The sequence below is a fragment of the Saccopteryx leptura genome, chromosome 2, assembly GCF_036850995.1.
Source record: "Saccopteryx leptura isolate mSacLep1 chromosome 2, mSacLep1_pri_phased_curated, whole genome shotgun sequence".
NCBI classification, from domain to species: domain Eukaryota; kingdom Metazoa; phylum Chordata; class Mammalia; order Chiroptera; family Emballonuridae; genus Saccopteryx; species Saccopteryx leptura.
This window is the reverse complement of record NC_089504.1, coordinates 343,299,825-343,327,667: the sequence shown is the minus strand read 5'-3', so window position 1 is coordinate 343,327,667 and position 27,843 is coordinate 343,299,825. Positions and strand designations below refer to the sequence as shown.

General features: G+C 49.6%; 3 protein-coding genes across 11 annotated transcripts in view; 1 reads left to right on the top strand and 2 right to left on the bottom strand.

Annotated features, from left to right (window-relative positions):
• The window catches only part of LSM12 (LSM12 homolog), a 30,307-nt gene extending 19,549 nt beyond the window's left edge, over positions 1-10,758 (bottom strand). The window contains exons 1-2 of the mRNA XM_066364023.1: positions 10,557-10,758; positions 8,608-8,741 (exon numbers count right to left, since the gene is read on the bottom strand). Coding sequence (XP_066220120.1) covers positions 8,608-8,741; positions 10,557-10,680 — 258 coding nt within the window. The 5' untranslated portion in view covers positions 10,681-10,758. The remainder of the gene's footprint in view (positions 1-8,607; positions 8,742-10,556) is intronic.
• Positions 10,759-15,978: 5,220 nt separating this feature from the next.
• On the top strand, positions 15,979-20,149 carry G6PC3 (glucose-6-phosphatase catalytic subunit 3). Of its 3 annotated transcripts, XM_066364019.1 has the most exons (7): positions 15,985-16,431; positions 17,552-17,658; positions 18,272-18,362; positions 18,530-18,648; positions 18,830-18,971; positions 19,524-19,662; positions 19,894-20,149. In XM_066364019.1, exons 1-7 carry the CDS (start codon positions 16,214-16,216, stop codon positions 19,984-19,986), a joined length of 909 nt encoding a protein of 302 aa, XP_066220116.1. In that variant the 5' UTR covers positions 15,985-16,213; the 3' UTR covers positions 19,987-20,149. The 3 variants fall into 3 exon arrangements, with proteins under 3 accessions (XP_066220117.1, XP_066220116.1, XP_066220115.1); XM_066364018.1 differs by having other exon boundaries at positions 15,986-16,431; positions 19,524-20,149; XM_066364020.1 differs by lacking the exons at positions 18,530-18,648; positions 19,894-20,149 and having other exon boundaries at positions 15,979-16,431; positions 19,524-19,692.
• A 2,196-nt stretch (positions 20,150-22,345) lies between these two features.
• HDAC5 (histone deacetylase 5) overlaps positions 22,346-27,843 on the bottom strand; it is a 34,840-nt gene continuing 29,342 nt past the window's right edge. For all 7 annotated transcript variants that reach the window (XM_066364011.1, XM_066364016.1, XM_066364015.1 and 4 more), the window contains 13 exons: positions 27,480-27,613; positions 27,015-27,135; positions 26,493-26,542; positions 26,221-26,328; positions 25,753-25,808; positions 25,525-25,612; positions 24,466-24,585; positions 24,114-24,211; positions 23,823-23,941; positions 23,176-23,309; positions 22,834-22,918; positions 22,540-22,705; positions 22,346-22,461 (listed from right to left, as the gene is read on the bottom strand). In XM_066364011.1, coding sequence (XP_066220108.1) covers positions 22,422-22,461; positions 22,540-22,705; positions 22,834-22,918; positions 23,176-23,309; positions 23,823-23,941; positions 24,114-24,211; positions 24,466-24,585; positions 25,525-25,612; positions 25,753-25,808; positions 26,221-26,328; positions 26,493-26,542; positions 27,015-27,135; positions 27,480-27,613 — 1,319 coding nt within the window. In that variant the 3' untranslated portion in view covers positions 22,346-22,421. The remainder of the gene's footprint in view (positions 22,462-22,539; positions 22,706-22,833; positions 22,919-23,175; positions 23,310-23,822; positions 23,942-24,113; positions 24,212-24,465; positions 24,586-25,524; positions 25,613-25,752; positions 25,809-26,220; positions 26,329-26,492; positions 26,543-27,014; positions 27,136-27,479; positions 27,614-27,843) is intronic.

Sequence of the window (27,843 nt, the reverse complement as noted above, 5' to 3'; positions counted from 1 at the left end):
GGTAAGAAGACTTACATCCCACTCAGTGCACTGGAGGCATTGACCTAAACAAATGAATTCATACACCTGTCTGGGAATACCCTGCTAGGTTCTGTCACTGCTCAGTCTAACCTCCAGTACTCAGGCACGTGTTCACTTAACTATGCCACCTCATCACATTGCCCTGGAAATTCAAGTTAATTCTGGACACCAACAAGAGGTCTCTTAAAAACTTTTTTTTTTTTTTTTTTTCTGAAGCTGGAAACGGGGAGAGACAGTCAGACTCCCACATGCGCCCAACCGGGATCCACCCGGCACGCCCACCAGGGGCGATGCTCTGCCCACCAGGGGGCGATGCTCTGCCCCTCCGGGGCGTCGCTCTGCCGCGACCAGAGCCACTCTAGCGCCTGGGGCAGAGGCCAAGGAGCCATCCCCAGCGCCCAGGCCATCTTTGCTCCAATGGAGCCTCGGCTGCGGGAGGGGAAGAGAGAGACAGAGAGGAAGGGGGGGGGGTGGAGAAGCAAATGGGCGCTTCTCCTATGTGCCCTGGCCGGGAATCGAACCCGGGTCCCCCGCAGACCAGGCCAACGCTCTACCGCTGAGCCAACCGGCCAGGGAAAAACATCTTTTAATTATAAGATATTACATATTAATGTTATCCAATACAACTTTGATTTTCCCCAATCTAGGGTGGGCAAGTTCCAATACCTGAACGAATACAGATCTAATGCAGGAAAGACTGACATAGCAATAGCAACAATGTTCTTGGCTGCCTTCCCTTTGCCATACCGTCCCCCTTCCCTCATCTTGCCCCTTATCCCAAATTCAAGGAACATCAGTTGGCTACTCACAGTTGATGCAGAATAGAACTACTATCAGCCAAGTCTAGTCAACTTCACCTAATCCTCATAACAATTCTATGAGATAGGTACTAACATCCCATTTTTACAGTGAGGAAACTGATGTTCAGTAAGGTTAAGTGGCAAAGAAGGGACTTTCAACTCCCATATCTGCCTTGACTGGGCAAGCCTGGGGTTTTGAACCAGCGACCTCGGCATTCCAGCAAAGAAGGGACTTGACTTATCTGCTTGGTTCCAATGTTCTTTCCAGTGGTCGGCAAACTCATTAGTCAACAGAGCCAAATATCAACAGTACAACGATTGAAATTTCTTTTGAGAGCCAGATTTTTTAAACTTACACTATATAGGTAGGTACATTGTTATTAACTTAATTAGAGTACTCCTAAGCTGGCCAAAGGGCCGCATGTGGCTCGCGAGCCGCAACCTAGACCACACTGCCCCTGACCACAAAACACAGATGTTTCTCTTTATTCAGAAACATTACTTAGAATTACACATATTAAGGTACTCACTTCATTTCACCAAACTACTTTATAAGCTCCCTGGGCTAAGAACACAGAAGTAAAAAAACTAAGAAACTTGACTGTCAAAATATCAGATCTGAGTTCAAATCCTAACTATATTACTTACTAGTTGTATGACCTTAAGCTAGTCTCAGTTTACTTTTCTCTAAGATGGTGATGGTACCTACACCATAAGACCTGTTGTTAAGAATTAAATGAGATGTCTAACAATTAGTACTAGTTCAGAGGGTGGCATGTGAAAATATTAATTCCCACACTACTAGCCACATTATCTCAAACAAGTCACTTAAACAGGTAAGACTGTTTTCTCATCTGTTAAACTAAAAGGAAAAGAACGTACTCTAAATATCACACAGTGTGGTGGTAAGGATAAAATGAGATGTGTCAAAGCTCTTTGTGAGTAGTAAAGCACTAGAAAAATGTAAGGTATGGTCCCCAGCAGAGCTTACCAGAATGCCTTACACAAAACAGATTTCAGTAAATGTCTGATAAATGCTACATAAAAGGGGATTTTGTTAACGTTGACATGTCATTTCATGACATCTGAAATCATCTTTTGAGAGCAGTACTAACTCATGTGCATCTTTATCCCAAGAACAAGAAGCAAAGTCAACTCAAAGGCACTTGTTAAAAAATCACCTTAATTCACCCTACCATGAGGACCCTAGGGCTCTCATTCACAAGCAATATTTAAGCTCTCCTCATGAAACAGTAAACAAATAAGCCACATAACAAATAAACTGAACTTCACTTCTGACTGGCTTTGATGTGCTTTTGTATTCTAAATGCTTTTTTCTTATAGTCAGGAAATCTGGAACATTTTAACAGGTACAATGTTACTGTGGAGAAGATAAAATATTAAAAACTTCCGTTACTGTGGACAAAATGATATTAAAAACTTCTACCTTCTGCAACTCCACTGTCTTCTTCCAAGCTTCCTCTTATATCCCACTGCTGTGGATAGACATAGGACTTCTTAGCCTGTAGTGAACTGCCAATAGAAAGCAAAAAAGACCTGACCACGCGGTGGCACAGTGGATAGAGTGTCTGACTGGGACACAGAGGACGCAAGTTTGAAACCCCGAGGTCGCCGGCTTGAGCATGGGCTCATCCGGCTTGAGCACAGGGTTGCTGGCTTGAGCATGGGATCATAGACATGACCCCATGGTTGCTGGCTTGAAACCCAAGGTTGCTGGCTTGAGCAAGGGGTTACTCGCTCTGCTGTAGCCCCCGAGTCAAGGCACATATGAAAAAGCAATCAATGAATAACTAGAGACTAAGGAGCCGCAACGAAGAATTGATGCTTCTCATTTCTCTCCCTTCCTGTCTGTCTGTCCCTATTTGCCCCTCTCTGTGTCTCTCTTTCTGTCTGTCACAAAAAAAAGGGGGGGGGGCAAAACAGGCTCATCTCTAATTGCTAGTTCATACCTTCTCTAGTTGGGCTGGAATTTAGCATTTCCTTTTAAAGGCCTTCTTTTCCATTTCCTGCTGGGTCGGAGTAAAAATATACAGTTTATATCAACAGGTTTAATTAAACAGAGCAATTACTACACATCAGCAAGATGAGCCAACATGTGATGGTATCTTCCACTAGAAGTGGAGGTCACAGGAATTACTCCCCTAGACTGTGAGCTTCAGCAGTTTTCTTTCAGGGATCTCAGGGCAGTTTAGTTCTCGTCTAACATACTTAAACAATCCTCCATCTTAAAACCCCCAAGACCATGCTCTTAAATGAGATGAATTTTTCATGTCATTTAAGCAATATGTTAACAGCTACCCAGATTAGCTGTTTTCAATAACAGCCCAGCAGGCTCTTCTAACCCTAACTGAATCCAAGGAGGAATCACAAAGTAGCCTCAAAGGTTGGTTTCAAGGAAATGCCAATATACATAGTTACTCATAAACATCTCTGCAATGGAAGAATCAGAAGAAAATCCAAAGATCACCCTCCAACCTAATTCTAGTTTTTAGTTGGACTCCTCTTCCCAGCAACTTCTTTCAAGGCTTGGCAAGCAGGCCACAATGTAATAAAAAGTAGAGATTTCTGGTATTCTCCAACCTATTACTTCCTATTGCTTTCTTGAACGAGTGGGTAAACTACTAATAAACATTAATGCTAGTAAACAACTAAAACTAACCAGCAGAGGCCCTAACCAGTTGGCTCAGTAGCAGAGTGTCGGCCTGACAGGTGGAGGTACCAGGTTCGATTCCCAGTCAGGGCACACAGGAGAAGCAACTATCTGCTTCTCCCCTCTCTCTCCCACTTCTCTCTATTCTCCTCCCACAGCCATGGCTCAATTGTCTTGAATGCATCGGTCCCAGGCGATGAGGGATGGTTCCTTGGAGCCTCCACCTCAGGAGCTAAAAATAGCCTGGTTGTAAGCATTGGCCCCAGATGGGGGTTGCTGGGTGGATCCCACTCAAGGCGCGTGCAGGAGTTTGTCTATCTCCCCTCCTCTCACTTGGAAAAGAAGAGAAAAAATAAAACCTGACCAGCAGGAAGCAAAATTATAAAGGCAAAGATAATTCACAAACTGAATAACAACAAACAAGCCTGACCTATGACCTATGATGGCACATTGGATAGAGCATCAACCCGGAATGCCAACGTCACTAGTAAAAACCCTGGGCTTGCCTGGGTCAAGGCACATACATGAAGCAACAACTACGAATTGATGCTTCCTGCTCCTCCCCCCTTCCTCTTTCTCTATCCTCTCTCTAAATAAGTAAAAATAACTACACAAACTATGTATTTTATATTTGAAGTCAAATATATAACTTCCTAACAATCCCACCCATACCACTCCAAGCCCTCTCAGATAAATGGTGGCACTTGTTGGTCAAGAGCAGAAGTTAGTATCTTTCAAATTTAAGAAAATCATCTCTCAGCCCTGGCCGGTTGGCTCAGTGGTAGAGCGTCGGCCTGGCGTGCAGGAGTCCCGGGTTCGATTCCCGGCCAGGGCACACAGGAGAAGCGCCCATCTGCTTCTCCACCCCTCCCCCTCTCCTTCCTCTCTGTCTCTCTCTTCCCCTCCTGCAGCCAAGGCTCCATTGGAACAAAGTTGGCCCGGGCGCTGAGGATGGCTCTGTGGCCTCTGCCTCAGGCACTAGAATGGCTCTGGATGCTACAGAGCGACGCCCCAGATGGGCAGAGCATCGCCCCCTGGTGGGCATGCCGGGTGGATCCTGGTCAGGCACATGCAGGAATCTATCTGACTGCCTCTCCGTTTCCAACTTCAGAAAAATACAAAAAAAAAGAAAAGAAAATCATCTTTCTTGGGGTGATAAACCACACACAGTGCAATGTACAGATTATATGTATAGAACTGTACACTTGAAACCTATATAATTTTATTAACCAATGTCACCCCAATAAATCCAATTTAAAAAGAGAGAAAATCAAGGCCCTGGCCAGTTGGCTCAGTGGTGGAGTGTCAGCCCAGTGTGGATGTCCCAGGTTCGATTCCCGCTCAGAGCACACAGAAGAAGCGACCACCATCTGCTTCTCCACCCTCCCCCTTCTCTCTCTCTTCATCTCCTGCAACCATGGCTTGATTGGTTCAAGTGAGTTGGCCCTGGGTACTGAGAATGGCTCAGTGGCCTCCACCTCAGGTGCTAAAAAATAGTTCAGTTGTTGAGCAACTGGAGCAGCCCCAGATGGGCAGGGCATCGCCCCACAGGGGACTTGTCAGGTGGATCCTGGTCAGGGCGCATATGGGAGTCTGTCTCTCTGCCTCCCCTCGTCTCAATTAAAAAAAAAAAAAATCATCACCCAAGTAATCTTCTCTTTCTCCTCTACTACTCACTGAAGGCCCATTTATTTAGTGACAGATTTCATATACACCAAAGAATAACTTAGAGCCTATTTCTCTCAACATACTAGGAATAAATTATTTCACTTGAATCTTTTAAAATCTCTAGCTAAGAGAAGACCATCCAAACAGCTCCTATACTCGAGTAAGTGGTACCTAACTAAACCAAGGTTTCAAAAATCTTTTTTTTTTTCTGAAGCTGGAAACGGGGAGGCAGTCAGACAGACTCCCGCATGCGCCCGACCAGGATCCACCCGGCACGCCCACCAGGGGGCGATGCTCTGCCCATCTGGGGCGTCGCTCTGTCACGACCAGAGCCACTCGAGCGCCTGGGGCAGAGGCCAAGGAGCCATCCCCAGCGACCAGGGCCATCTTTTGCTCCAATGGAGCCTTGGCTGCGGGAGGGGAAGAGAGAGACAGAGAGGAAGGAGAGGGGGAGGGGTGGAGAAGCAGATGGGCGCCTCTCCTGTGTGCCCTGGCCGGAAATCGAACCCGGGACTTCCGCACGCCAGGCCAACGCTCTACCACCGAGCCAACCGGCCAGGGCCACAAAAATCTTTTGTTTTGCCTGACCAGGCGGTGGCGCAGTGGATAGAGCGTCGAACTGGGATGCAGAGGACCCAGGTTCGAGACCCTGAGGTCGCCAGCTTGAGCACGGGCTCATCTGGTTTGAGCAAAAAGCTCACCAGCTTGGATCCAAGGTCACTGGCTCAAGCAAGGGATTACTTAGTCTGCTGAAGGCCTGTGGTCAAGGCACATATGAAAAAGCAATCAATGAACAACTAAGGTGTTGCAACACGCAATGAAAAACTAATGATTGATGCTTCTCATCTCTCCGTCCCTGTCTATCCCTCTCTCTGACTCACTCTCTCTAAAAAAATAAAAAAATCTTTTGTTTCTAAGAATGGGATCTTCTGTATGCAACAGTCTTTAAAATGAAATGCAAGATCCTTCCAAATCTATCCTCAGCCATCGCTAAAAAAACATGTGGTTATTTCCCTAAAACCTGGAAAGAAGGGAGCTCTGTACCTGAGGTAACTAACTATATTCTGCTGGCCTCAGTTACCCTCTATTGTTTCAGTTGCCCAAGTATTTCCTTGCATTGCTCAATTCTTAGCAAACATACTACACTCCCAAAATAGGCAAGAGAATATATATTAGAAGACTCCTCTGGAGGGAAAAACTTCCATCACACGAATTCAAGAGACTTAAGGAAAAGCTGCTGCTACTAAAATCAAAGGTCTAACTTATTCATTCAACAAATACAGTGTATCCATAAAGTCATGGTACACTTTTGACCGGTCACAGAAAAGCAACAAAAGACGATAGAAATGTGAAATCTGCACCAAATAAAAGGAAAGCTCTCCTAGTTTCATACCTATTCAGTGCAGTTCGATGTGGACTCACACACAGGCTTTTTAGGGCTCCTTAGCTAGCTATCCCGTATAGCCTCTACAGACTCGTCACTGACGGCCTACCAGAACGGGGTTTCTCCACTAAACTGCCGGTTTCCTTCAACTGCTTATCCCACCGACTAATGTTATTCCTATGTGGTGGCGCTTTGTTGTAACGTGCCGATATTCACGGATTCGAATTTAGCGAGCCACAGAACACACTGAACTTTCCTCTGTGCCGTCCACAACTGGATTGGCATGGCCATGGGCTGCTCCGCTGTATACATGGTGTTACGTCATCATCTGCGCATGCGCACATGCTGCCACATTATCCTACAGAAACTGGGAGGGTTTTCCTTTTATTTGGTGCAGATTTCACATTTCTATCGTCTTTTGTTGCTTTCCTGTGACCAGTCAAAAGTGCACCGTGACTTTACGGACACACTGTATTTATTAAACACCTACTCTGTGCAAGGCTCTATATATTCAGTGATGAACAAAACAGGTATAGCTCTCATCCTGGCAAAAGAAATGTTTGTGAGATAGAAAAGTAAACAAATGATAAACAATTATAATTACAAAAGGCTATGAATAGGGCAACCTTAGGTCCCACTGTGCCCAGGACACACTGATCTTTACTTACCCCAGTGTAAAACAAAATCAATCCCCTTTACTCTCAGAAATGTCCCTGGTTAACCTATATATAAATGGTATGTCACCTTAGCTCAAATGATCAGGTATTATAAAGAGAACAACGAGGGCAAATTACTTTAGCCTGGTTAATCAAAGACATTTTAGAATAGGTACCATTTAACTAACTCCTGATAGATAATGCTCCAGTCATTTTGGTATGAGTGTTCCAAGTACAGGGGACTGCAAAGGCTACAATAAAGCCTGGGGTATTATTATTAATCAGTATGAACTCTGGCAGATAGAACTAACGAGTCAAAAAAGTGATTTGGGGCCTGACCAGGTGGTGGCACAGTGGATAGAGCAGCAGACTGGGATGCGAAGAACCCAGGTTCAAGACCCCCGAGGTCGCCAGCTTGAGTGTGGGCTCATCTGGTTTGAGCAAAGCTCACCAGCTTGAACCTAAGGTCACTGGTTCAAGCAAGGGGTTACTCGGTTTGCTGAAGGCCCACGGTCAAGGCACATATGAGAAAGCAATCAATGAACAACTAAGGTGTTGTAACAAAAAACTGATGATTGATGCTTCTCATCTCTCTCCATTCCTGTCTGTCTGTCCCTATCTATCCCTCTCTCTGACTCTTTTAAAAAAAAAAAAAAAAGTGATTTGGGGATTTTCAGAGATCAGTCTGCACATTCAAGATTAAAATACCCTAAACTCTAATTTTTTTGGCCTGACCTGTGGTGGCACAGTGGATAAAGCATCAACCTGAAACACTGAGGTCACAGGTTTGAAACCCTGGGCTTGCCTGGTGAAGGCACATACAGGAAGCAACTACTGCAAGTTGGTGCTTCCCGCTTCTCCCTTCTCTCTCTCCCTCCCTCTTCTCTCTCTCAAAATCAATAAATAAAAAAGTTAATTTTATTATACCTCACAATTCAAACAGAAAGACCAAAATGAAGCTCTAAGGCAGTGGTTTTCAAATTTTTATAGGTCATGAATGCCTGAGAACCTGAGAAATACTCCAAATCTTCACCTAGGACAAACATTAATGTGTGCACATAAGCAATTTCAGGAGGTTTACAGGCAAGAACCCCACCCCACCCCACCAACTCCCGAAGTTCATTCATGAACTCCAGTTGGGTTTTTTTTGAAGCCCTCTTTCACAAAGGACAAAAGCAAGCTCTCAAAACTCTATTTCTCTACTTGGGCATCAATATGTTTCTTAAAATATCCTGAAGATAACCAGGAATAAAACTAAACATTTTTTTAAAGATATCAGAATAAGCGATTGTAATTCAATGAAAAAAAACGAAAACAAAACAATGGACATGGTATGTATTACCAAGAGGCAATGAGACTCAATTTTCCCACCATTTTGGAGAGCCAGAACTACCCTCAAGTCCTTACCTTACTAACATTGAGTGAAGCTAGGGGAGGAGGGGTTTCTGTTCGGTCATTAATTATTTCCACTTCTGAAACATATTGTAAGTTTATGAGCAAGATGTCTGCATGGTTGGGCTTTCCACTGGAAGAGGGGCATTCTGGTGAGAAAATAAAGTTAAGGAAAACAGGGGCAGACAGAGCATTGACACAACCCAAAAGGAGCATGGAAAACACAATTCACAATTCACACAAGGCTTTTGTAAAAGGTATGCCATGAGCAAGAGGGGGGCAGCCTTACAAGAATCACAACTCTCCTCAAGAAATCTCTGCCTGTCACCTTCCTCCCGCTCAACATAACAAAAAGATCTCAAACTTTTCAAAGCCTCTACAATTCAAAATTGGAAGCCTCAAAAGGATTTCTGTCACCTCTCTACCAGTTTTATGAGAGGTGTAATGCAGTTTTAATGCCTTACGTATACTTCTTGTCTTGAACCTAATGAACCACGTAGAAGAAACAGTGCTGCTTTCTGCTTTTGATGTAATACTCTATCTGTACAGTGCTATTATCACTTTTTCAGAGTTGAGATTTCCCATTCTGCACAAAACTATAGCACTAGAAAAGAAGCCGACTCAAGGTGACCAAGCTAGTTAACCCATTCATTCATTCATTCACTCATTTTCCAACCATTTATTACAAGCATACTGTATGCCAATTAAAAGCAGAGTAATTCCTCATTCCCAAACCCTTCCAACTAAACCACTAATGTAAAAAGATCTTATCTGACTGATCCAAGTATAAGTTCTTATATTTAAAAAAAAAGCAATTGTTCTTACTGTATTAGTTTCAGAGGTCATCTTCCTAAACTAGAAATCTACAACTAGAGCTTAAATGAATTAAAATACTCGCCAATCAAATACAACATTCAGTAGGAAACTTCCTTTTGAAAGACGCTACAAAGAATTATTCTTAAAAAAAAATAATAAACTCCAAATAAACCCACCTGTGGCTCAAATAAAAGGGGGAGGGGTGGCACAATTATTACAATCAGGAAGTATTTTGTTTCCAAGACTGAGCTTCCTGGAGTAATTCAGAAATCATTTCCAACCCAAAAAAGCAGGTCATCTCTTCCATTCTGTTTATTACTGCTACTTTCAAAAAGGGGATGCTACTTCTATGGCAAAGTCATGACTCCATGTGAGCTCTGCTGAGCAAGAGAGCATAACTTACTCTTTCACCTGTAACCCACACATCCCTACATAAGCACCTTAAAAACGAGGTCATCTGTCTGGACCAGTTTTCCAATGCAAACATCCCCCCAAAAGCAATTTTTAAATGACAGAGAAACCTGAAATTCAGCACCCCCTAGCCACCAATGGCACCACGCATACAAACACGAACCAGCAAAAAAAGCCCCTACTCCCAGTTCAGATACAAACTGCCTGCACTTACTCTTCCCCCCAAACAGGCGAGACCCATTTGGTCACCACCCCACCCCCTTTCCTTGGACCAATTCCCATCAGTAACCACCCCCTCCTAAACTCCATATTCCTCCCTAGCCCTACTAACAGTCCCTTACTCTACATACCCCCTCCCCACTTGATTTTATCCGCCCCCCTTCCATCCGGGCTCAAATCCCCCAACCTCCTCCTACGCCCACCCGCTCCCTTGATCACTGTATCCCTTCTCATAGCGTTCCCCCGGAAAAGCCATCCGCGTGTCAAGCCCCCCTCCACCCACCGACCCTCACACAGGGCCGAGCTCTCACAAGGGATGGGAGACAGGGTCCCCAAAGCGGACCGATGGACCCGCGAGATGGGGAGGGGAGCTCAGGGCCCTGCGCATGCGCTCCCAGCGCCGCGGTGGCCGGTCGCCCCTAGGCCCGGAGAGGGCCCTAGCCGCCGCCGCTCTTCCCCCCCCCCCCCAACGCACATACACGCCGGCCTGGCCTCGGGCTCCGCGCAGGGAAGGATACTTAAAGCCAGCATTTTGGACTGGTAGTCGAAGGCTACCACCTCGCCCTGCAGCCGCTGCTCCTGGCACGTCCGGCACGACACCTGGCTCCCAACGCTGAAATACTCGCCCGGAGGAGCCGCCATCTTGGGAGAGCAGCCGCGGCCGGCGGCGGCGGCGGCGGCAGCAGCGGGCGAAAGCCGGGCGCCCAGTAAGCGCCGCGACGCGACGCACGGGGCGAGCTGACGTCACACGCCAAGGCGTGGCCTGGCGCTGGGTGGGGCGGGATCCTGGGTGGAAGAGGAAGGAAGAGAAAAAAAAGGGGAATGTTAATTAACGTTTGTGCATGTGTGCCTGCTTGGTAAAGTGCTTGCAGTGTCCGTTTTAAAAGTTAAACGTAAAACACCTACGTGGAATGACAAGGGAAAGGAAAAAACTGCAGTCTCCATTATATGCACATCTTGACACAAGAATTTGATGAGTGAACTCTGAATCGGAGGCCCAGAAGACTTAACAGGACACTTTCACAAAATGATTTTACCTAGTTACAGAGTGGTAGTGGAAAAACATTGGCTATAGAATTAGCTAAACTGGAACCAAAATCCCAAACTGCCACTTGCTAAATTACATGACCTTGAACTTATTACCAAACCTGATCTTATTTCTTTTTTGTGTGTGTATGAGAGAGACAAGAAGAGAGAGAGATGAGAAGCATCAACATAGTTGCAGCACCTTAGTTGTTCATTGATTGCTTTCTCTTATGTGCCTTGATCTGAGGGCTCCAGCCCAGCCAGAGACCCCTTGCTCAAGCCAGCAATCTTGAGTTTCAAGTCAGTGACCTTTTTAAGCTCAAACCAGCGACCATGGAGTCATGTCTGATTCCACGCTGAAGCCGGTGACCTCAGGGTTTTGAGCCTGGTCCGCAGCATCCCAGACTGACTCTCTATCCACTGAGCCACTGCCTGGTTAGGCTTTTTAAAGATTTTAAGTATTGAGTTGAGGCCTGACCTGTGGTAACGCAGTGGATAAAGCATCGAGCTGGAATGCTGAGGTCGCCATTTCGAAACCCTGGGCTTGCCCGGTCAAGGCACATATGGGAGTTGATGCTTCCTGCTCCTCCCTTTTCTCGCTCTCTTCTCTGAAATGAATAAAGTCTTTAAAAAAAGTATTGATTTGAGAGAAAGAGAGAGAGAGAGAGAAGGAAGGGGAGAGGAGCAGGTAGCATCAACTCATAGTCGTTGGTTCTTAGTTACTTCTCCTATGCGCTTTTTTTTGTTTGTTTGTTTTTTTGTTTTTTTCCGAAGCTGGAAACGGGGAGAGACAGTCAGACAGACTCCCGCATGCGCCCGACCGACTGGGATCCACCCAGCATGCCTACCAGGGGGCGACGCTCTGCCCCTCCGGGGCGTCGCTCTGTTGAGACCAGAGCCACTCTAGCGCCTGGGGCAGAGGCCAAGGAGCCATCCCCAGCGCCCGGGCCATCTTTGCTCCAATGGAGCCTTGCTGCGGGAGGGGAAGAGAGAGACAGAGAGGAAGGGGAGGGGGAGGGGTAGAGAAGCAGATGGGTGCTTCTCCTGTGTGCCCTGGTCGGGAATCGAACCTGGGACCCCTTGCATGCCAGGCCGATGCTCTACCACTGAGCCAACCAGCCAGGGCCTCCTATGTGCTTTGACCTGGCAAGTCCTGGGTTCCAAACTGGCGACCTCAGCATTCCAGATCGACGTTTTATCCACTGTGCCACCACAGGTCAGGCCCTATTTCTTTTTTTTTTTTTCTGTTTTCTTTTTCTTGGTCCTATTTCTTTATTCCTTCTGTATTAAACTTATTGAGTATCCAACAACTCTTCAAGGTAGGAATCAATATCCTCATTTTACATATGAAGAAACTAAGTCTTAGAAAAACTAAACTTGTCCAGAGTTGCACAACTAGCAAAGATTTGGTCTACCTGTTTACAAAATGGCGCTTTTTACAGGTATACTATATTAGATAATACTTCATAGAGTAGTTAGGAGATAAAGTGTATAAATGCATGGCCTGCAGTAGGTAGATAAATGGTAGTTCCTCTATGATCACCCATCACCCTTGGAACTCTGGTTGCTTCTGTATCTCCCTCCCTCTTCTCTGGAAAGCAAAGAGAACAAGTGAGGAGCAGTGGTAGTGAGAAAGGATGCCTTGGGGCAAGAGTTTGGGGCCCACCCATAGCATATGTAAACGCTATGCAAATAAAATTTTAAACCCTATTATCACCAATTGCCATCCCTAATCTACTTAACCCTCACCACCCCCTCCATATAGAAATTCTGAAGCCTCAAGTCTGAGTAACTACAGGGTGACCTTTCTCTAGGCCAGAGGGAGGAAAAGAACCAGGCTTGGCACTACTTAACCTGAACAAAGTTCAAAAGTGTTTCCTTGCCCTGCAAGAGACATCAACTTCCTAATGTTGGGCATTTATTAGTATAATCATTTAATAGAAATAAACATACTACTCTCTCATACTTGTGTCTTTTTCAGACAACTTTCATATGAGGCCCCCCCATAATAAGTCATATGTAACTGCCACTTCACTTTTTATATGGCATTGTGATTATGGGTTTCCATACATAACTGCATGTTAGGAGATGCTTCCTGGAGCAAGTGAAAAATCTGAGACCTGAAGGACAAGTATGGAAAGAATGTTCTAGGCATAAGGAACAGCATATGCCAAGACACCTAAGAGAAGAGAGTTTGGTGATTTCAAGAAACATGAAGTAGCTCCACAATATTATATTAATTAATTAATTTTTTTTTTCCTTTTACAGAGACAGAGAGAGAGTCAGAGAGAGGGATAGACAGGGACAGACAGACAGGAACGGAGAGATGAGAAGCATCAATCATTAGTTTTTGTTGCGTGTTGCAACACCTTAATTGTTCATTGATTGCTTTCTCATATGTGCCTTGACCGTGGGCCTTCAGCAGACCGAGTAACCCCTTGCTTGAGCCAGCTTCCGCATCCCAGTCCGACACTTTACCCACTGCACCACCACCTGGTCAGGCACTCCACAATATTATAAAATGGAATACAGGGGTAGGCTGTTGAAGCTTGTCTGGCTAGAACCCACAGCAAACTTTCAAAGGCTTAGAAAATTTAGGCTTTCTCCATGGGGTAATTAAAAACCATTTAGCAAGGGAGTGAAATAAGATTTATATCCAGCTTCTATTTCTCAGAACTTTTTCTTTAAGATTTCATTTATTGATTTTACAGATGGGGCAGGAGGGACAAGAAGTAGTTGCTTCACTCTAGCTCAGGGGTCCCCAAACTACGGCCCCCCGCGGGCCACATGCGGCCCCCTGAGGCCATTTATCCGGCCCCCGCCGCACTTCCGGAAGGGGCACCTCTTTCATTGGTGGTGAGAGGAGCATATTGACCATCTCATTAGCCAAAAGCAGGCCCATAGTTCCCATTGAAATACTGGTCAGTTTGTTGATTTAAATTTACTTGTTCTTCATTTTAAATATTGTATTTGTTCCCATTTTGTTTTTTTACTTTAAAATAAGATATGTGCAGTGTGCATAGGGATTTGTTCATAGTTTTTTTTATAGTCCGGCCCTCCAACGGTCTGAGGGACAGTGAACTGGCCCCCTGTGTAAAAAGTTTGGGGACCCCTGCAGTAGCTGTTCATTGGTTGCTTGTCATATGTGCGTTGGCCAGGCAAGCCCAGGGTTTCGAACCAGTGACCTCTGCATCCCAGGTCGGTGCTCTATCCACTGCGCAACCACAGGCCAGGCCCAGAAATTCTTAATTCATGAAATAAAATCTCCAAGAAGAATCCAGATTTACATTCTCATTTTCATCCACCCATCAGAAAATTCTCCGAGAACAAATTTGTTTGAGATAGGAAGGAACTGAGAAGTCACTTCTACAGTCTCCTCCCTCACCCCCCTCTGCCTCTACACAGAGCCTTGCCTGGAATAGCTGAGATTTCTATATTCTCTGTGTGTTCCACCATAAGATCATTCCAAATTTTGACAAGGGTGTGTGCCCCTCCTCTTCCAGCACACTATTTCACGGTTTATCTGCCCAGCGGGGTTTTGGAAGGCAAGAGGATGCAAGGAGGGGAATAAGGCAAGCTTAGAACTAGAAGCATGACTTAGACCAGGGGTCCCCAAACTACGGCCCCCTGAGGCCATTTATCTGGCCCCCGCTGCACTTGGAAGGAGCACCTCTTTCATTGGTGGTCATTGAGAGGAGCATAGTTCCCATTGAAATACTGGTCAGTTTGTTGATTTAAATTTACTTGTTCTTTATTTTAAATATTGTATTTGTTCCCGTTTTGTTTTATTTTTTTGTTTTTTAATTTTTTTTAATTTTATTTATTCATTTTAGAGAGGAGAGAGAGAGAGAGAGAGAGAGAGAGGAGAGAGAGACGGGGGAGGAGCTGGAAGCATCAACTCCCATATGTGCCTTGACCAGGCAAGCCCAGGGTTTCAAACCGGCGACCTCAGCATTTCCAGGTTGATGCTTTATCCACTGCGCCACCACAGGTCAGGCTCGTTTTGGTTTTCTACTTTAAAATAAAATATGTGCAGTGTGCATAGGGATTTGTTCATAGTTTTTTTTATAGTCCAGCCCTCCAACGGTCTGAGGGACAGTGAACTGGTCCCTGTGTAAAACGTTTGGGGACCCCTGACTTAGACTGTCCTGTGTGTAAGACTCCTCAAAATCAAAAGATTCACCTGTCAGCCTCCAAATCAATGGTGGATGGCCTGACCAGGCGATGGCACAGTGGTGAGAGTGTTGCTGGGACGCAGAGGACCCAGGTTTGAGACCCAGAGATCCCCGGCTTGTGTGTAGGCTCACCTGGCTTGAGCAAGGCTCATCAGCTTGAGCCCAAGGTCACTGGCTTGAGCAGGGGGTCACTCAGTTTGCTGTAGTCCCCCCCCCCCCAGTCAAGGCACATATGAGAAATAGTCAATGAGTAACTAAGTTGCCACAATGAAGAATTGATGCTTCTCATCTCTCTCCCTTCCTATCTGTCTGTCCCTATCTGTCCCTCTCTCTGTTTCTGTCACAAATATAAAAATAAGAAATAAAAACAGTGGATGAATTCGGGCTTGGGGAGGAAGGCACGGACAGATTAGCCATGTGTGCAAATTTAGGGTCCCACTTCAATGTCAACGGGGTATGCCTGGCTCCCCAGAGAAGCGGGTGTCCATAGTCTCCTCTCCAAGAGATCTCATAATATCTTTGGAAGGTAAGTGGTACAGGAATCCTGGTCCTGGATATTACACATGCATCTTCGCAGCAGCAAAGCAGGAACCCTGACTGCCAGCAGATCCTCAGATTAGTCTGTCTCTTGACCCAGAATAGCAGCCGTTTACACCAGAAACCCACGTGCCGGTAACAGCGGCCACGTGGGGCTCTGCGGAAACGCCTTCGCAAAGATTTGTCCCCTGCGCTGCCCCTTAGAGAGGAAGGCCGAAGAAAAGAGCCAGAGGAAACGTATTGGCAAGAGCCGGGCTTGCGGGAGCCTGCCTGGCATTGCCGGGGGTGGGGCTTGCACCGGCTGATAACGGGGAAGGCGGGCCTGGGTCTCGCCAGGGTGGGTTTTGGAAGGCAGTGGGTTAGTCGCTTCTTAGTCTCCGGGACTCCTCGTCTTCTGTGGGAAAGCAAACCCCGGCCCAGCCGGCTCCTGGGTCGTCATGGAGTCCACGCTGGGCGCGGGCATCGCGATGGCGGAGACACTACAGAACCAGCTACCCTGGCTGGAGAAACTGTGGCTCTGGGTCACCTTTCTGGGCGATCCCAAGAGCCTCTTTTTGTTCTACTTCCCCGCGGCCTACTACGCCTCCCGGCGCGTGGGCATCGCAGTGCTCTGGATCAGTCTCATCACCGAGTGGCTCAACCTCGTCTTCAAATGGTGAGACAGCGAAGCCCACCGGCGTTCTGCTCCCCCACCCCAAGGGCCCTGAGTCTTGTGCAAACCCTGATCTTTCACCAGGTGCCTCAAAGGCCTGGATCTCTCCCACCTCCCACCCCCACCCTTTTCTCTTTATTTCCCCTTCATTCACTAGTAGGCTCTTCACACAGACTTAGAAGCCAGGAATCCCAGGCAAGTGGGTGGGGCTCTTGGGGTTTTGTGCCACCTGTTTTCTCTTGGGTGCAGAAGGTAAGTTATACCTCCCGCTGAACTTGTAGCTGCACCTCCCTTCACCTCAGCCCTTGTTGCTAGGTCCCCAACCTGGCTGATGGAAAGGAGGCCCATATGAGACACTTGAATGGGCTGGAATGACTTGCTGAAAAACAATTGGAGTTACCTTCCTTTTACTCTTCTCCACAAGGCTTCTGCAAGGCTTTCACCCCTACTGGAAACGGAAAAGCAGTTGTCTAATAATTGTCCTCTTACCTAATTGCCCTTTGCTTTGTGTTTTCTCCTCCCTCAGAGTCTATATAAGCCTCCCTCTCTAGTCTTACTCCCCTAAGAGTCAGACCACCCCCTTAGGTAAACACTTGATAAACCCCCCATTCATTTTCAACTACGTATTGAGCACCTGGTTGGTATGAGAACAAGGCTCAGTTTTTGGTGGAGAAAAGCAGTCCCTTCTGTATTTCCCTCCCCAGCACTTGGATTTTCTGCCAGCCTCCCCTCTGCTTTCCCACCTCTTCTCTTTCTGGCCACAGAAGCCTCCACTTTGTGATTTCCCACAGTCCAGCCAAGCACCTCCTACCAAGGGGTTTTGAATTTTTTGTCCTCCTTATTGTTTCTCAGCCTCCTTTGTCCATTCCCCACTCCTGTTTTCAGACAGAAGAAGCTTACCTTAATAATTCAGGTGTAGGTACCCAGGCTGGAAATTGGGAACTGGAGAGGGGGAGAGGCAGGAAGCTCCAAGAGGAGCCCAGTGAGAGGTCCTGGGCTCCCTATGGATTAGAAAAGCAGAGCAGGTCCTGCAGTGGGAACGGTAAGAGTAGCACTGCTGATCTTCTCCCGTCCCCCTAGCTCTGTGTGTGCATAATATTATCTTGCATCTCTTCTCTTCTAGGCTCCTTTTTGGGGACAGGCCCTTTTGGTGGGTCCATGAGTCTGGGTACTACAGCCAGGCCCCAGCTCAGGTTCACCAGTTCCCCTCTTCTTGTGAAACTGGTCCAGGTGAGAAGCCTCAACCCTCCCCTTCCCAGTCTGTTTAGAATTTGGATGAGTGTTTCAGCATACTTTTCAGTGGTGGCCCAACCAGAGGCCCAGCCTCACAGTTACCACCCAAGAACAAAGAAACCCAGGAAGACCTAGTTAAATTTGGGGAGGAGAGCACCCATGCCAATGTGCCAGCTCTCCCTCCCCCCCTTCCCCCTTTTTTTAAAAATTTTATTTATTACTTTTAGAGAGAGTGGAAAGGGGCAAGAGAGAAAAACATCAAGTTGTTGTTCCACCTATCTGTGCACCCACTGATTGATTCCCTTATGTGTCCTGACCAGGGATCGAACCCACAACCCTAGCACATCAGAACAACACTCCCAACAAACTGAGCCACCCAGCCAGGGCTGTCCACCTTGTTTAGAGTAGAGCCAAGAGACACAGGTCAAGGTAGAAACCTGAGAGCAATGGCCTCAAGGATGAAGAAAGCTTCAGGGCAGAGGAAGCTATGGACCAGTGCTGGGGGAAGGGTCTCTTCTCAGCCAGGACGAGGTAGTTATATTGAGCTATCATTAGGGACACGTGGGTTCCACCCCTGACCTCTCGCCACAAGCTTCTGTATCCCCCACAGGCAGCCCTTCTGGACACTGCATGATCACAGGAGCAGCCCTCTGGCCCATAATGACAGCCCTCTCTTCCCAGCTGGCCACTCAGGCCCACAGGTACACCTGGGCATTGCCCACCAGTGCGGGGCAGGGGCAGTGGTACCCTGGATCCAAAAGACCCAGCAGCAAGACCATTTGGGAGCTGTAGTTCTGGGGACCCTGGGAATTTGTGATGCAGGAAACTATGTCCAGAAATTTCCTGGATCATTTGCCTCTCTTCTTAGCCGCTGGGTGAGAGTGATGCCAAGCTTGGCTTATTGCACCTTCCTACTGGCTGTCGGTCTGTCCAGGATCTTCCTCTTAGCACATTTCCCTCACCAGGTGCTGGCTGGCCTGATCACTGGTGAGCAACGGGGGACAACAGGATGGGCCCAGAGGGTGCTGTTGACAGTGGGAGGACCAGTGGAGGATCTTCCCATTGTTCAGCTGACCCCAAGGCTTCCCTTATTTTGCCAAGCTGCATTGTAGCTCAGGGGGGTCACGTCCCCAAACTCCTTGAAGCTGCTGTCACCCCACTTCCCCAGGTGCTGTCCTGGGCTGGCTGATGGCCCCCCGGGTGCCTGTGGAGCGGGAGCTAAGCTTCTACGGGTTGACCTCACTGGCCCTCTTGCTGGGTGCCAGCCTCATCTATTGGACCCTCTTTACACTGGGCCTGGATCTCTCATGGTAAGTCCTGCTTTGAAACATGGGCAGGCTGGGCCTGTCCTGCCTCACCTGTACCTAGTTTGGTGGGTCTCTGGTTCACTGTAGCTAAAAAGGACACAAACACAGACTGTCCTTGAGGTCTCAGCAGAACATGGGGGTAGGCCACAAAGGGGGTGAGAGCCATTGGCTCTCTAGATTCTAGGGCAGGGGTCCCCAAACTACGGCCTGCGGGCGGCATGCGGCCCCCTGAGGCCATTTATCCGCCCCCGCCGCACTTCCGGAAGGGGCACCTCTTTCATTGGTGGTCAGTGAGAGGAGCATAGTTCCCATGGAAATACTGGTGTTTGTTGATTTAAATTTACTTGTTCTTTATTTTAAATATTGTATTTGTTCCCATTTGTTTTTTTACTTTAAAATAAGATATGTGCAGTGTGCATAGGGATTTATTCATAGTTTTTTTTATAGTCCGGCCCTCCAATGGTCTGAGGGACAGTGAACTGGTCCCCTGTGTAAAAAGTTTGGGGACCCCTGTTCTCGGGAAACATTTCTCCTGACAACTTTTCCTCCCCACAGGTCCATCAACCTAGCTTCCAAGTGGTGTGAGCGGCCTGAATGGGTGCACTTGGACAGCCGGCCTTTTGCCTCCCTGAGCCGCGATTCAGGGGCTGCCCTGGGTCTGGGCATCGCCCTGCATTCTCCCTGCTACGCCCAGGTACGGCGAGCATACCTGGGAAATGGCCAAAAGATAGCCTGCCTTGTGCTGGCCGTGGGGCTGCTGGGCCCCCTGGACTGGCTGGGCCACCCCCCTCAGATCAGCCTTTTCTACATCTTCAATTTCCTCAAACATACCCTCTGGCCATGCCTGGTCCTGGCCCTCGTGCCCTGGGTGGTGCTCATATTCAGTGCCCAGGAAGCACCACCCATCCGTTCTTCCTGACTTTAGGTGCCTCCTACAAAGCCAACACTCCGTGACTTCTGTACTCCAGGAGGCAGCCCCATCCCCTTCCAGCCCCCCAAAAGCCCCTGCTCATCTTGAGTTTCCTATTTCTCTCACCACCTGGCTTAGCCTCTCCCCGAAAGTCAGGTCCTCCTCCTGCCATCCCTTCTAAGTCCCCAAAAATCAAAGGCAACAGCAAGACCAGTGGGTTCCTACAACACTGTGAGGGGCTCAGCGGCCCCAATAAAGCCCTTGAACACTTCTGGACTGTCTTGTCTATGTGTACATCTCCACTGAACTTTCCTGTGTGCAAGTAGAACCCTGGCTGGGCTTCTACCCCCTCCAATGCTGTTCCCACCGAGGCAGAGTCAAAAGGAAAGGGGAAGGCTCTAAACTCAATTGAGACCTGCAGCCCTGGACACCATCTTCCCCTAGGCCATATGAGAGGTCCCATATGGTACTGTGACTACATTCAGTGAAATCTTGTCTTTAACCTACTGGACAGAGATCCATTCCCTTCCACCCTAGCCTCTTGTTTTCCTAAATTGGTAAGTCCAGGGGCTGGAGAGAAGAGCAGTTTTTTGGCCAGGAGGGGAAATAAGAATCTCTACTTCATTTGGGAAAACAGAGACACTGGCCCCAGAAGGTACTGCCAGAAACAAATTTATTTATACAAGGACACACAATGTAATGGATTACAAAATACTTAACTGAAAACCATATATAGCAGACAAAGCAAGGAGTGAGTTTACATGAGAACCAGACCAGCCATGGAAGATGGAGGGTCAAGGGTCCAGAGCTGGGGCTCAGCATGGGGAGGCCTAACACACTGAACCCAGCCCCATCCCCACCCCCCCAGGAGGACCTAGAACAACAACAACACACAAAAGACAAGCACACAATGAACTGATGGTGGTGGGACTCCTGCCCCTCCCCTGGCTCCCTCAACCCTGCTCAGGCCCCCATTAGGGTAATAAATATGTAAACAGGTTGGTGGGGCCCTAAGGATGGGAAGAAAGAAAGTGTATATATGTGGTGTTGGGAAGGAGGGAGGAAGACTCAGCCCCCTAGGAGCCACTTCCCATCTTTGGTTTCCTACAGGCTGGACAGCACTCCCTAGAAGCCTTGTGGAGCCCCAACCCCAGAAACAGGGCTAGGCCGGGCTCCTGGGAAATCGAAAGGGCAGCATCCCCTGGTCATAGCTCCCTTGGGCTGGTGGCCAGCAAAGGAAGCCCAGGAGGAAGGGAAGCTCCAGCGGAGGGCAGACTCCTGGGTTTCTGGGTTCTGGCCCTGCCCCTTCTAGAGCCCCCATTCTTACTATCCCCAGGCTTCAAAGCAAAAGGTTCCAGGAGGGAGGTGGGCCACTGACCCTCCTACTTGCAGCATGCTGGATGACTAGAGAAAACTGGTCCTGAACAGCTGGGGTGCTCTCCACACCTGGAGCACCCCCTGCATTGACCACCTTCTCCCCTCTCCCCAGTCGGCACCAGCAGAGGGGCAGGGAGGCCAACAGTAAGATAGAAAGCAGGCCTGGATCTGCAGCTCCTCCAGGCACCTGGGAACCCAGGAGTCCAGCCCCATCCCCTCCCATCCCCTCCAGCCCCTGGCAGGAGAAACAGGCCCTGAGGAGTATAAAAGACAACCCTGCCCACAGACCTGAGGCCCACACCCTGGCACAAGCCTTCCCTTTGGTGCTGAGGCCAGGAGAAAGGAGAAAGAAGTCTGTGCAGAGTCTATGAAGACCACAGAGGGGAAAAAAGGTGGGGCATCACTGGGCAGGAGCCCACCTCCCCTCCGCTCTACATCCTAGACCAGCGATTTTCAACCTTTTTCATCTCTCATGGCACACAAACTAGTTACTAAAATTCTGCGGCACACCAGAAAATATATTTTTTGCCAAACTGACAAAAAAATAGGTATGATTTTGATTCATTCACACAAGACGGCTACTGTGTTGGCTGTTGTCATTTTTTGACAATAAGGGAAAAGAGGTCAGTGCCCCTGACTAAATAGTCAGGTATTGCATGTTTTAAAACTTCTTGGAGCACACCTGTGTACCGTGGAACACCAGTTGGAAATCACTATCCTAGACTGTAGAGGGACCCTCTCACAGCTAGAGAGGAAAGGAAGACGAAATTAAGGCATTTCCCCCTAAGTCCGCTGAAGCCAAGGCACCGAACTTCCTGTTCCCTCCTCACTCAGGGAGACTCCAGAACCAGAAGGTACTATCCGGGCCCCCATGCCCACCTTGAGCTGTCCCAGGTTCCAAGGGTGAAAAGGACAGAATTCAGAAAAGTGGGTGTGGGACACAATACGAGGGCGAGGGGCTGCAAAGGGCACCCCCACACCCTGTAGAGGGAGCAAACTTCTAGAACTGAGATGGAGCCCATAGGGGAGGGGGCCTGAGACAGCTTAGAGGAGGAGGGGCGAGGCTGAGAGACCCACACGGCACACGTAGTTGAATGTGTGACTTTTTAATAGAAAAAATAAACAAAATCACAATGATGAAGCCCAGAGGAATGGGGGCCAGGGCATCACAGGGCAGGCTCCTGCTCCATAGGCTCCTCTGCTGGCCTGCGGGACAAGCACAGGGAGGATCGTTGAGTGGGGTCCCCGGCTTGGGCAAGAACAGAGAGGTGGGAGGAACCTCACCTAGGGCTTTGCTCCCTGGCTGCAGCAGCCTGGGCCTGCTCGGCCCCCACTGACAGCAAGGCCATGGCGCTCACAGTCTCGGCCTCCTCCGTCTCACCCGCCTGGGCTTCCCGCAGGGAACGACCCAGACCAGCGGCAAACCTCTGCACACAACTCCAGTGTTTGCCTGTGAATGAGAGGTGAGCACGGGGTCAGGGAGAGCAGAAACCCCCATATGAACATCCCCAGCCCTGGTGTACCCTTAGGCTCTGCCCCCTTGGTAACATCTGAGCCCCTCCACCTGTCCCCACACACTCTGGATCTCGATGACTTTCTCTAGCGTGGCCACAGCGTTGATGTTGGGCTTCTGCTGTAAGACTGTCTCATCCAAGGGCTGTAGCTGGCAGGGGAAGAAAGAGAAGGTTTAGGGGGAGAATGGGTGATGGTACCTGCCACTCTAACCACCCCATTCAGCCTTGGATTAGTTTTCATGACAGGAAGAACCCCGACTCATAAAGCTACCATCTGTCCTTAGGAACCAGGAGAACCTTCCCAACGGCTCTCGGTGCCGCTGGACCCAGGAAGGGACCTCCTTCCTAGCCCCTCAGTTCCTGACCTGCTGGCCCACATCCCCCAGCCCCTCCCTGCACTTCTCACCTCCACGCTGAGCAGAGCTGAGACACACGCCTCAGAGGCATCACAGATGGCGGTCAAGTCATGGCCCCCCTCCAGGGCCAGCACCACCCGGCCCCCTGCCAGCGTCATCAGCTGCCTGGTCAAGTGGCCAAAACCTTTAGGAAAGAATGAAGGGAGATGAAATGGTTTTTAAAAACCCAATTCAAGAGAAGGTAAGAAAGGAGAGAAATGGTAACAAGAGGTGAGGCAAACAGCAAAAAAATAAGACAGTAGATAGATTTAAACTTAAATGTGTTTATAGCCATAATAAAACTTAATGTCAATGAACTAAATGGCCCATTAAAGACAAAACATAACAGACTAGCTAAAAAAAAATGCAATTACATGTCTTATAAGGAACATCACTAAAACAGGAGGTATCAACAAGCTCTATCCCGAGGCCTCGGGAGGAGGTACACCCTCTGCTACCAGCCCCACACCCTCCCTGCTTGCCCCTCAAGGCCAGGGTTGGTGGAGGGAGCTGGGGGGCCGCTGCCAGGAGTATTCCAGTCTTGGGCCTGTCCCAGCTCTCCTCCCAACTATGCAATATCAGTCTGTACCTGCTCCGTGCCCCCCACTCAACCCCCATCCTTACTGTTTCAGCCTCCCTTAATCCCCAGCAAGCTCACATCTGGCGGTGACAGAGTAGCCACCCAGCGGAGACAGATGTCCCTCAACAGCATCAAACCCGGCGGAGACTAGGACCACATCAGGTGAGAATTCGTGGGCAATGGGCATCACCACTGTCCTGCAAAGGGAGGGCCCAAGCTGACCCTGGCAGGAGGCTGAGCCAGGCCTCGCCCCCCACTGTGTCCACCCAAGACAACCCCCTCCACCTACAACAAACTGAGTGCTTTAACCCATGCCACAACAGGGACCAGGGGGCTCCCACCCTTCCCTTGGCCCTTCTCAGTCCCCACCTGAAGGCTGTTAGGTATTCCACGTCTCCGATGGGGGGATCCACACCTCCCGTCCATGCCACGTTCACATTGTACCCCACGCCCGGCCCTCCGCCAACCTGGCAGCATGGTGCGGGAGGGGTTATTCTCACTGCCTGGGGATCCCAGATGTTGCCCCCACCCGCAGCCCTGCCTCCAGCCCTCACTCCACTGACCTCTGCTCTGCATGGAGGGGCAGTTGCCTGGCATGGTCCTCCCACTAGGAGCCCCTATTCCCTAGTTACCAATACCACCAAGGACCTCCAGGACTCCCTGCCAGGTCCCATTCTACTACCTCCCCAAAGGGCCCCATATCTGAGCCCAGGAGCTGTACCTCTTCAGGAGCCCCCGAGCCCGGAAAGAAGTTCCCGTTGTCATAGCGATGCAGGGAGATGTAGAGCACAGAGGAGTCATTGTAGAACGCTTGCTGGGTGCCATTGCCATGGTGAATGTCCTAGTGGGGAGGAGGAAAGCATCAGGAAAATGGCCCAGGCTCTGGCCCAAAGGTCAAAATTCTACCTGCCCCCCCCCCCCTACAGTGAGCTCTGGGAGTGCAGCCCACCACTAGCTACAGGGCATCTGCGTTCTGCTCACAACAGTGCTGCCCTAGGCTTCTCTAACCAGGGTCTGTGCAGGGGAGATACAAAGCCATGGCCCAAATGCGGCACCTCTCCCCCAAGGCCCGCCCTACACAGTGTGCAGAGCACTGTTAGGGCTAGTAAGGAATTGAAAACAGATACATTCTGAAGAAAAATCCAACAGGAATATGAATTTCTAAGCCAAAGTTGGGCTTCAAAGGGATTTTATCCTGGATGAGGACTGCTCCTGGCTACTTCCCCAGTTCACAGGCAGTGGTGGGTGCCTCTCCCTCTGCCGAGAGGGCAGGGTTTGAGAAGCACTGCATAGGAGCAAGAGCAGAAGTGCTGAGGCCAGAAGGCCTGATCTGAAACCCAGTGCCAACATCCCAAGCTAAGCAACCTTCGTTGAGTAAGTCACCCAACAGCTCAGTGTCTCCATTGATAGAAACAAACATCCTAATTCTTACTATACAAGCTGGCCGTGAGTAGCACCGTGTGTCCTGACACACAGTCAGCCCTCAGTCGAGAGTGGCTCTACCAATGGTGGATCAGTTTCTACTGTTCAAGGAAGGAAGTCCCCTCAGTTGCTTGAGGCTGCAAGGTGGGGGCCAAGATGGACCAGGGGCTAAAACCACTTTCGAGTCTCTTAGTGAGGAGGTAGCCCCATGGAAATGGAGGGCTGGGCTAATGCTCCGGCAGGAGGAGTAAGAGAAGCCATCAGGCCCAGCTCCAGCACGGGCACCTGAGGAAGAGGGGGCAGGGTTGGGTGGGGGCTTTCTGAAGGTTGACCCTGACCCCAGCAGCCCATTGCTTACCCAGTCCACGATGAGAACCTTGCCCACATTGAGCTTCTGCTGCAAGAGTTTGGTTGTGATGGCTACAGAGTTGAAGAAGCAGAATCCCCTGGGAGGAGGGGGAAGAAAAGGGCAGGGAGGTCAGCCTTAGTAGCAGTTTGCTCCCTGAACCAGACACACGCATCTCCTTGCTAAGAGGGAGAAGGGGTGAGGGCAGTGGGCCCAGTGCACGGCTGGGGTGGCACTCACATGGCTGTGGATTCCTCGGCATGGTGTCCTGGGGGCCGGATGATGGCAAATCCATTCTGAAGATGTGCAGACAGAAACAGAGACAAGTGAGACAGGCAGGCAAGACGGCCAGATGGGTGAACACGGAAGGAGAAAAGCACAAGCCAGGCAGGGAAGAGAACACAGGTCGGAAACGTTTATCACACAAACCTATAGGAATGCCAGCCATGGGCCACATGGGCAGACAGGCAGACCCAACCTGGCCTTAAGATACCCATGAAAGCACCAGACATTAGTGCCACTTTATCAGTCCTCCTTTACCCCTCAACCCCCCAGCTGGACCTGGAACTGTCATCTCCCATCTCTGGCACCTGAGAGTTGAGGTTACAAAGGACAGTGCCTTACTGGAAGGAAAGCTAAGGCTGCCCCATCCTTCTGAGGATGCAGAACCAAGCTAAGCAGTGCTGAGGCTGCCCCCCCCACACTTACCTTGAGCTCTCCTGTCACCACCTTGAAAGCTAGCTCCACCAAGCAGCCCACCGCCATGCGCACGGCACTGGAGGAGTGCATCTCATTCCACACGGTGTCACTGTCCACCTGCAGGGGCAGGAGAGCAGGCTTCAGCGTGCCCTCTGCAGGGGGAGGGCAAGAATGGGGGTGGGCACCTGGACAGCCAGCCAGCAGCTGTGTTGGGCAGGAAAGGAGGGGCCAGAATTGGGAGAACCACCCATCCACCCCTTCCTGGCAGGTACCCTACTCACCCCGATACCCCCACAAGGCAGCACGGCATACATCTTCTGGCTGATGGGGCCTACAGGAAAGAGAAACAGAGCTACTCTGGAAGTTGGGCTGTGGGTTGGGGTCTGCAGAGGGCAGTGAGCTCAACCACAGAAAAAGGCCAGACCCAAGCACAGGACAGGCTTCCATAGCCCACACCCGTTGAGAGATGTCTACCACCTGTTCTGGAGATATATCCTACTTCTGGGGCTGGATCAGTTGGGAAGAAGAGCAGAACACTCCCCTATCACTAAACCCAATCCATCACCTCCTATCCTGCAACGTACCCCACCCACCAGCACACTCTGATCATGTCATATGCTATGTGAATGGCGCCCACTGGAAGTATGCAATGTGGCACTGTATCACCTCTACCATGGGGATGACTTGTGCTCATGAGGACCCACTTGCCTACGCTGGTCAGGCAGTCTCCCTGACAGCCCCCTATCCCACCCAGGCAGTGGACAAGGCCTGGCCCACACCCTGCCCATCAGCCTGCCACTCACCAAGCAACTTCTTGCTGTCCAGCTTCTGTCGGTTGAGGGGGCTGGTCCCGTAGAGCAGGGTGTGGTATTCCGAGTGCACTGTCTGAATCTCGTCCAGCGTGGCTTTGCGACCCCGGACCCGCTGGCAGGGGAGATGAGGAGAGTGGCACTTTGGAAGCCCAGCCTTCCCGGATGCCCAGACCCCTCTGCACCACAGCCTGGGGTACCTGGAGCCACTTCTGGCCTCAGGAGAGCCAAAGGTGTTTGAGAAAGTATACTCTGGCCCCCTGGGGAACCCACCCAGGACCCTCCCCCATTCAGCTGGGGACCATGGGAAAACAGGCTGCAAGAGATGGAACTGGGAAGAAGCTAGGGGAACTGGCCCTGACTCGGGTGGACAGACATAAAAAGAGGCTTCACAGACAAGGACACAAAGGCCTTTGCTGGGTTTGAGTTGAGGGCTGGAGGAAGGAGGGGCTCCCTTACCTCACACTTGCTAAGCAGGCCAGTCTCCTGCAGCCGGGACCAGATGCTCTGGATGCGACCGGCATGCTCGGGGTGCACGTGTGTGTTCCCACACATGCACTGGTGCTTCAGCATGAACGTGTCATAAACCACACCTGAGCCAGAGACACACCTGTCAGCCAGCTCTGCTCTGGGCCGCGTCACAGCCTCGCCGCCACAATGCTCAGCAGAGCTCACTGAGCTCTCAGCAGCCACCCAGGCCCAAGCACCTCCTCATGGCCACTCCAGCCACCTTCCCACACGCCTGCCCCTCTTCTCTCCTGAAATTCTTCCCTTCATCACTGCCTGTCCAAGCCTCCCTGGTTTTTCAAGCTTCAACCAGGCT

Bases quoted from the DNA above. Each gene is read 5' to 3' on its own strand.
- G6PC3 (XM_066364018.1), top strand. From the start codon at position 16,214: ATGGAGTCCACGCTGGGCGCGGGCATCGCGATGGCGGAGACACTACAG. The intron at 18,649-18,829 runs GTGAGCAACGGG...CCACTTCCCCAG, and splicing joins GCTGGCTGGCCTGATCACTG to GTGCTGTCCTGGGCTGGCTG. The intron at 18,972-19,523 runs GTAAGTCCTGCT...TCCTCCCCACAG, and splicing joins CTGGGCCTGGATCTCTCATG to GTCCATCAACCTAGCTTCCA.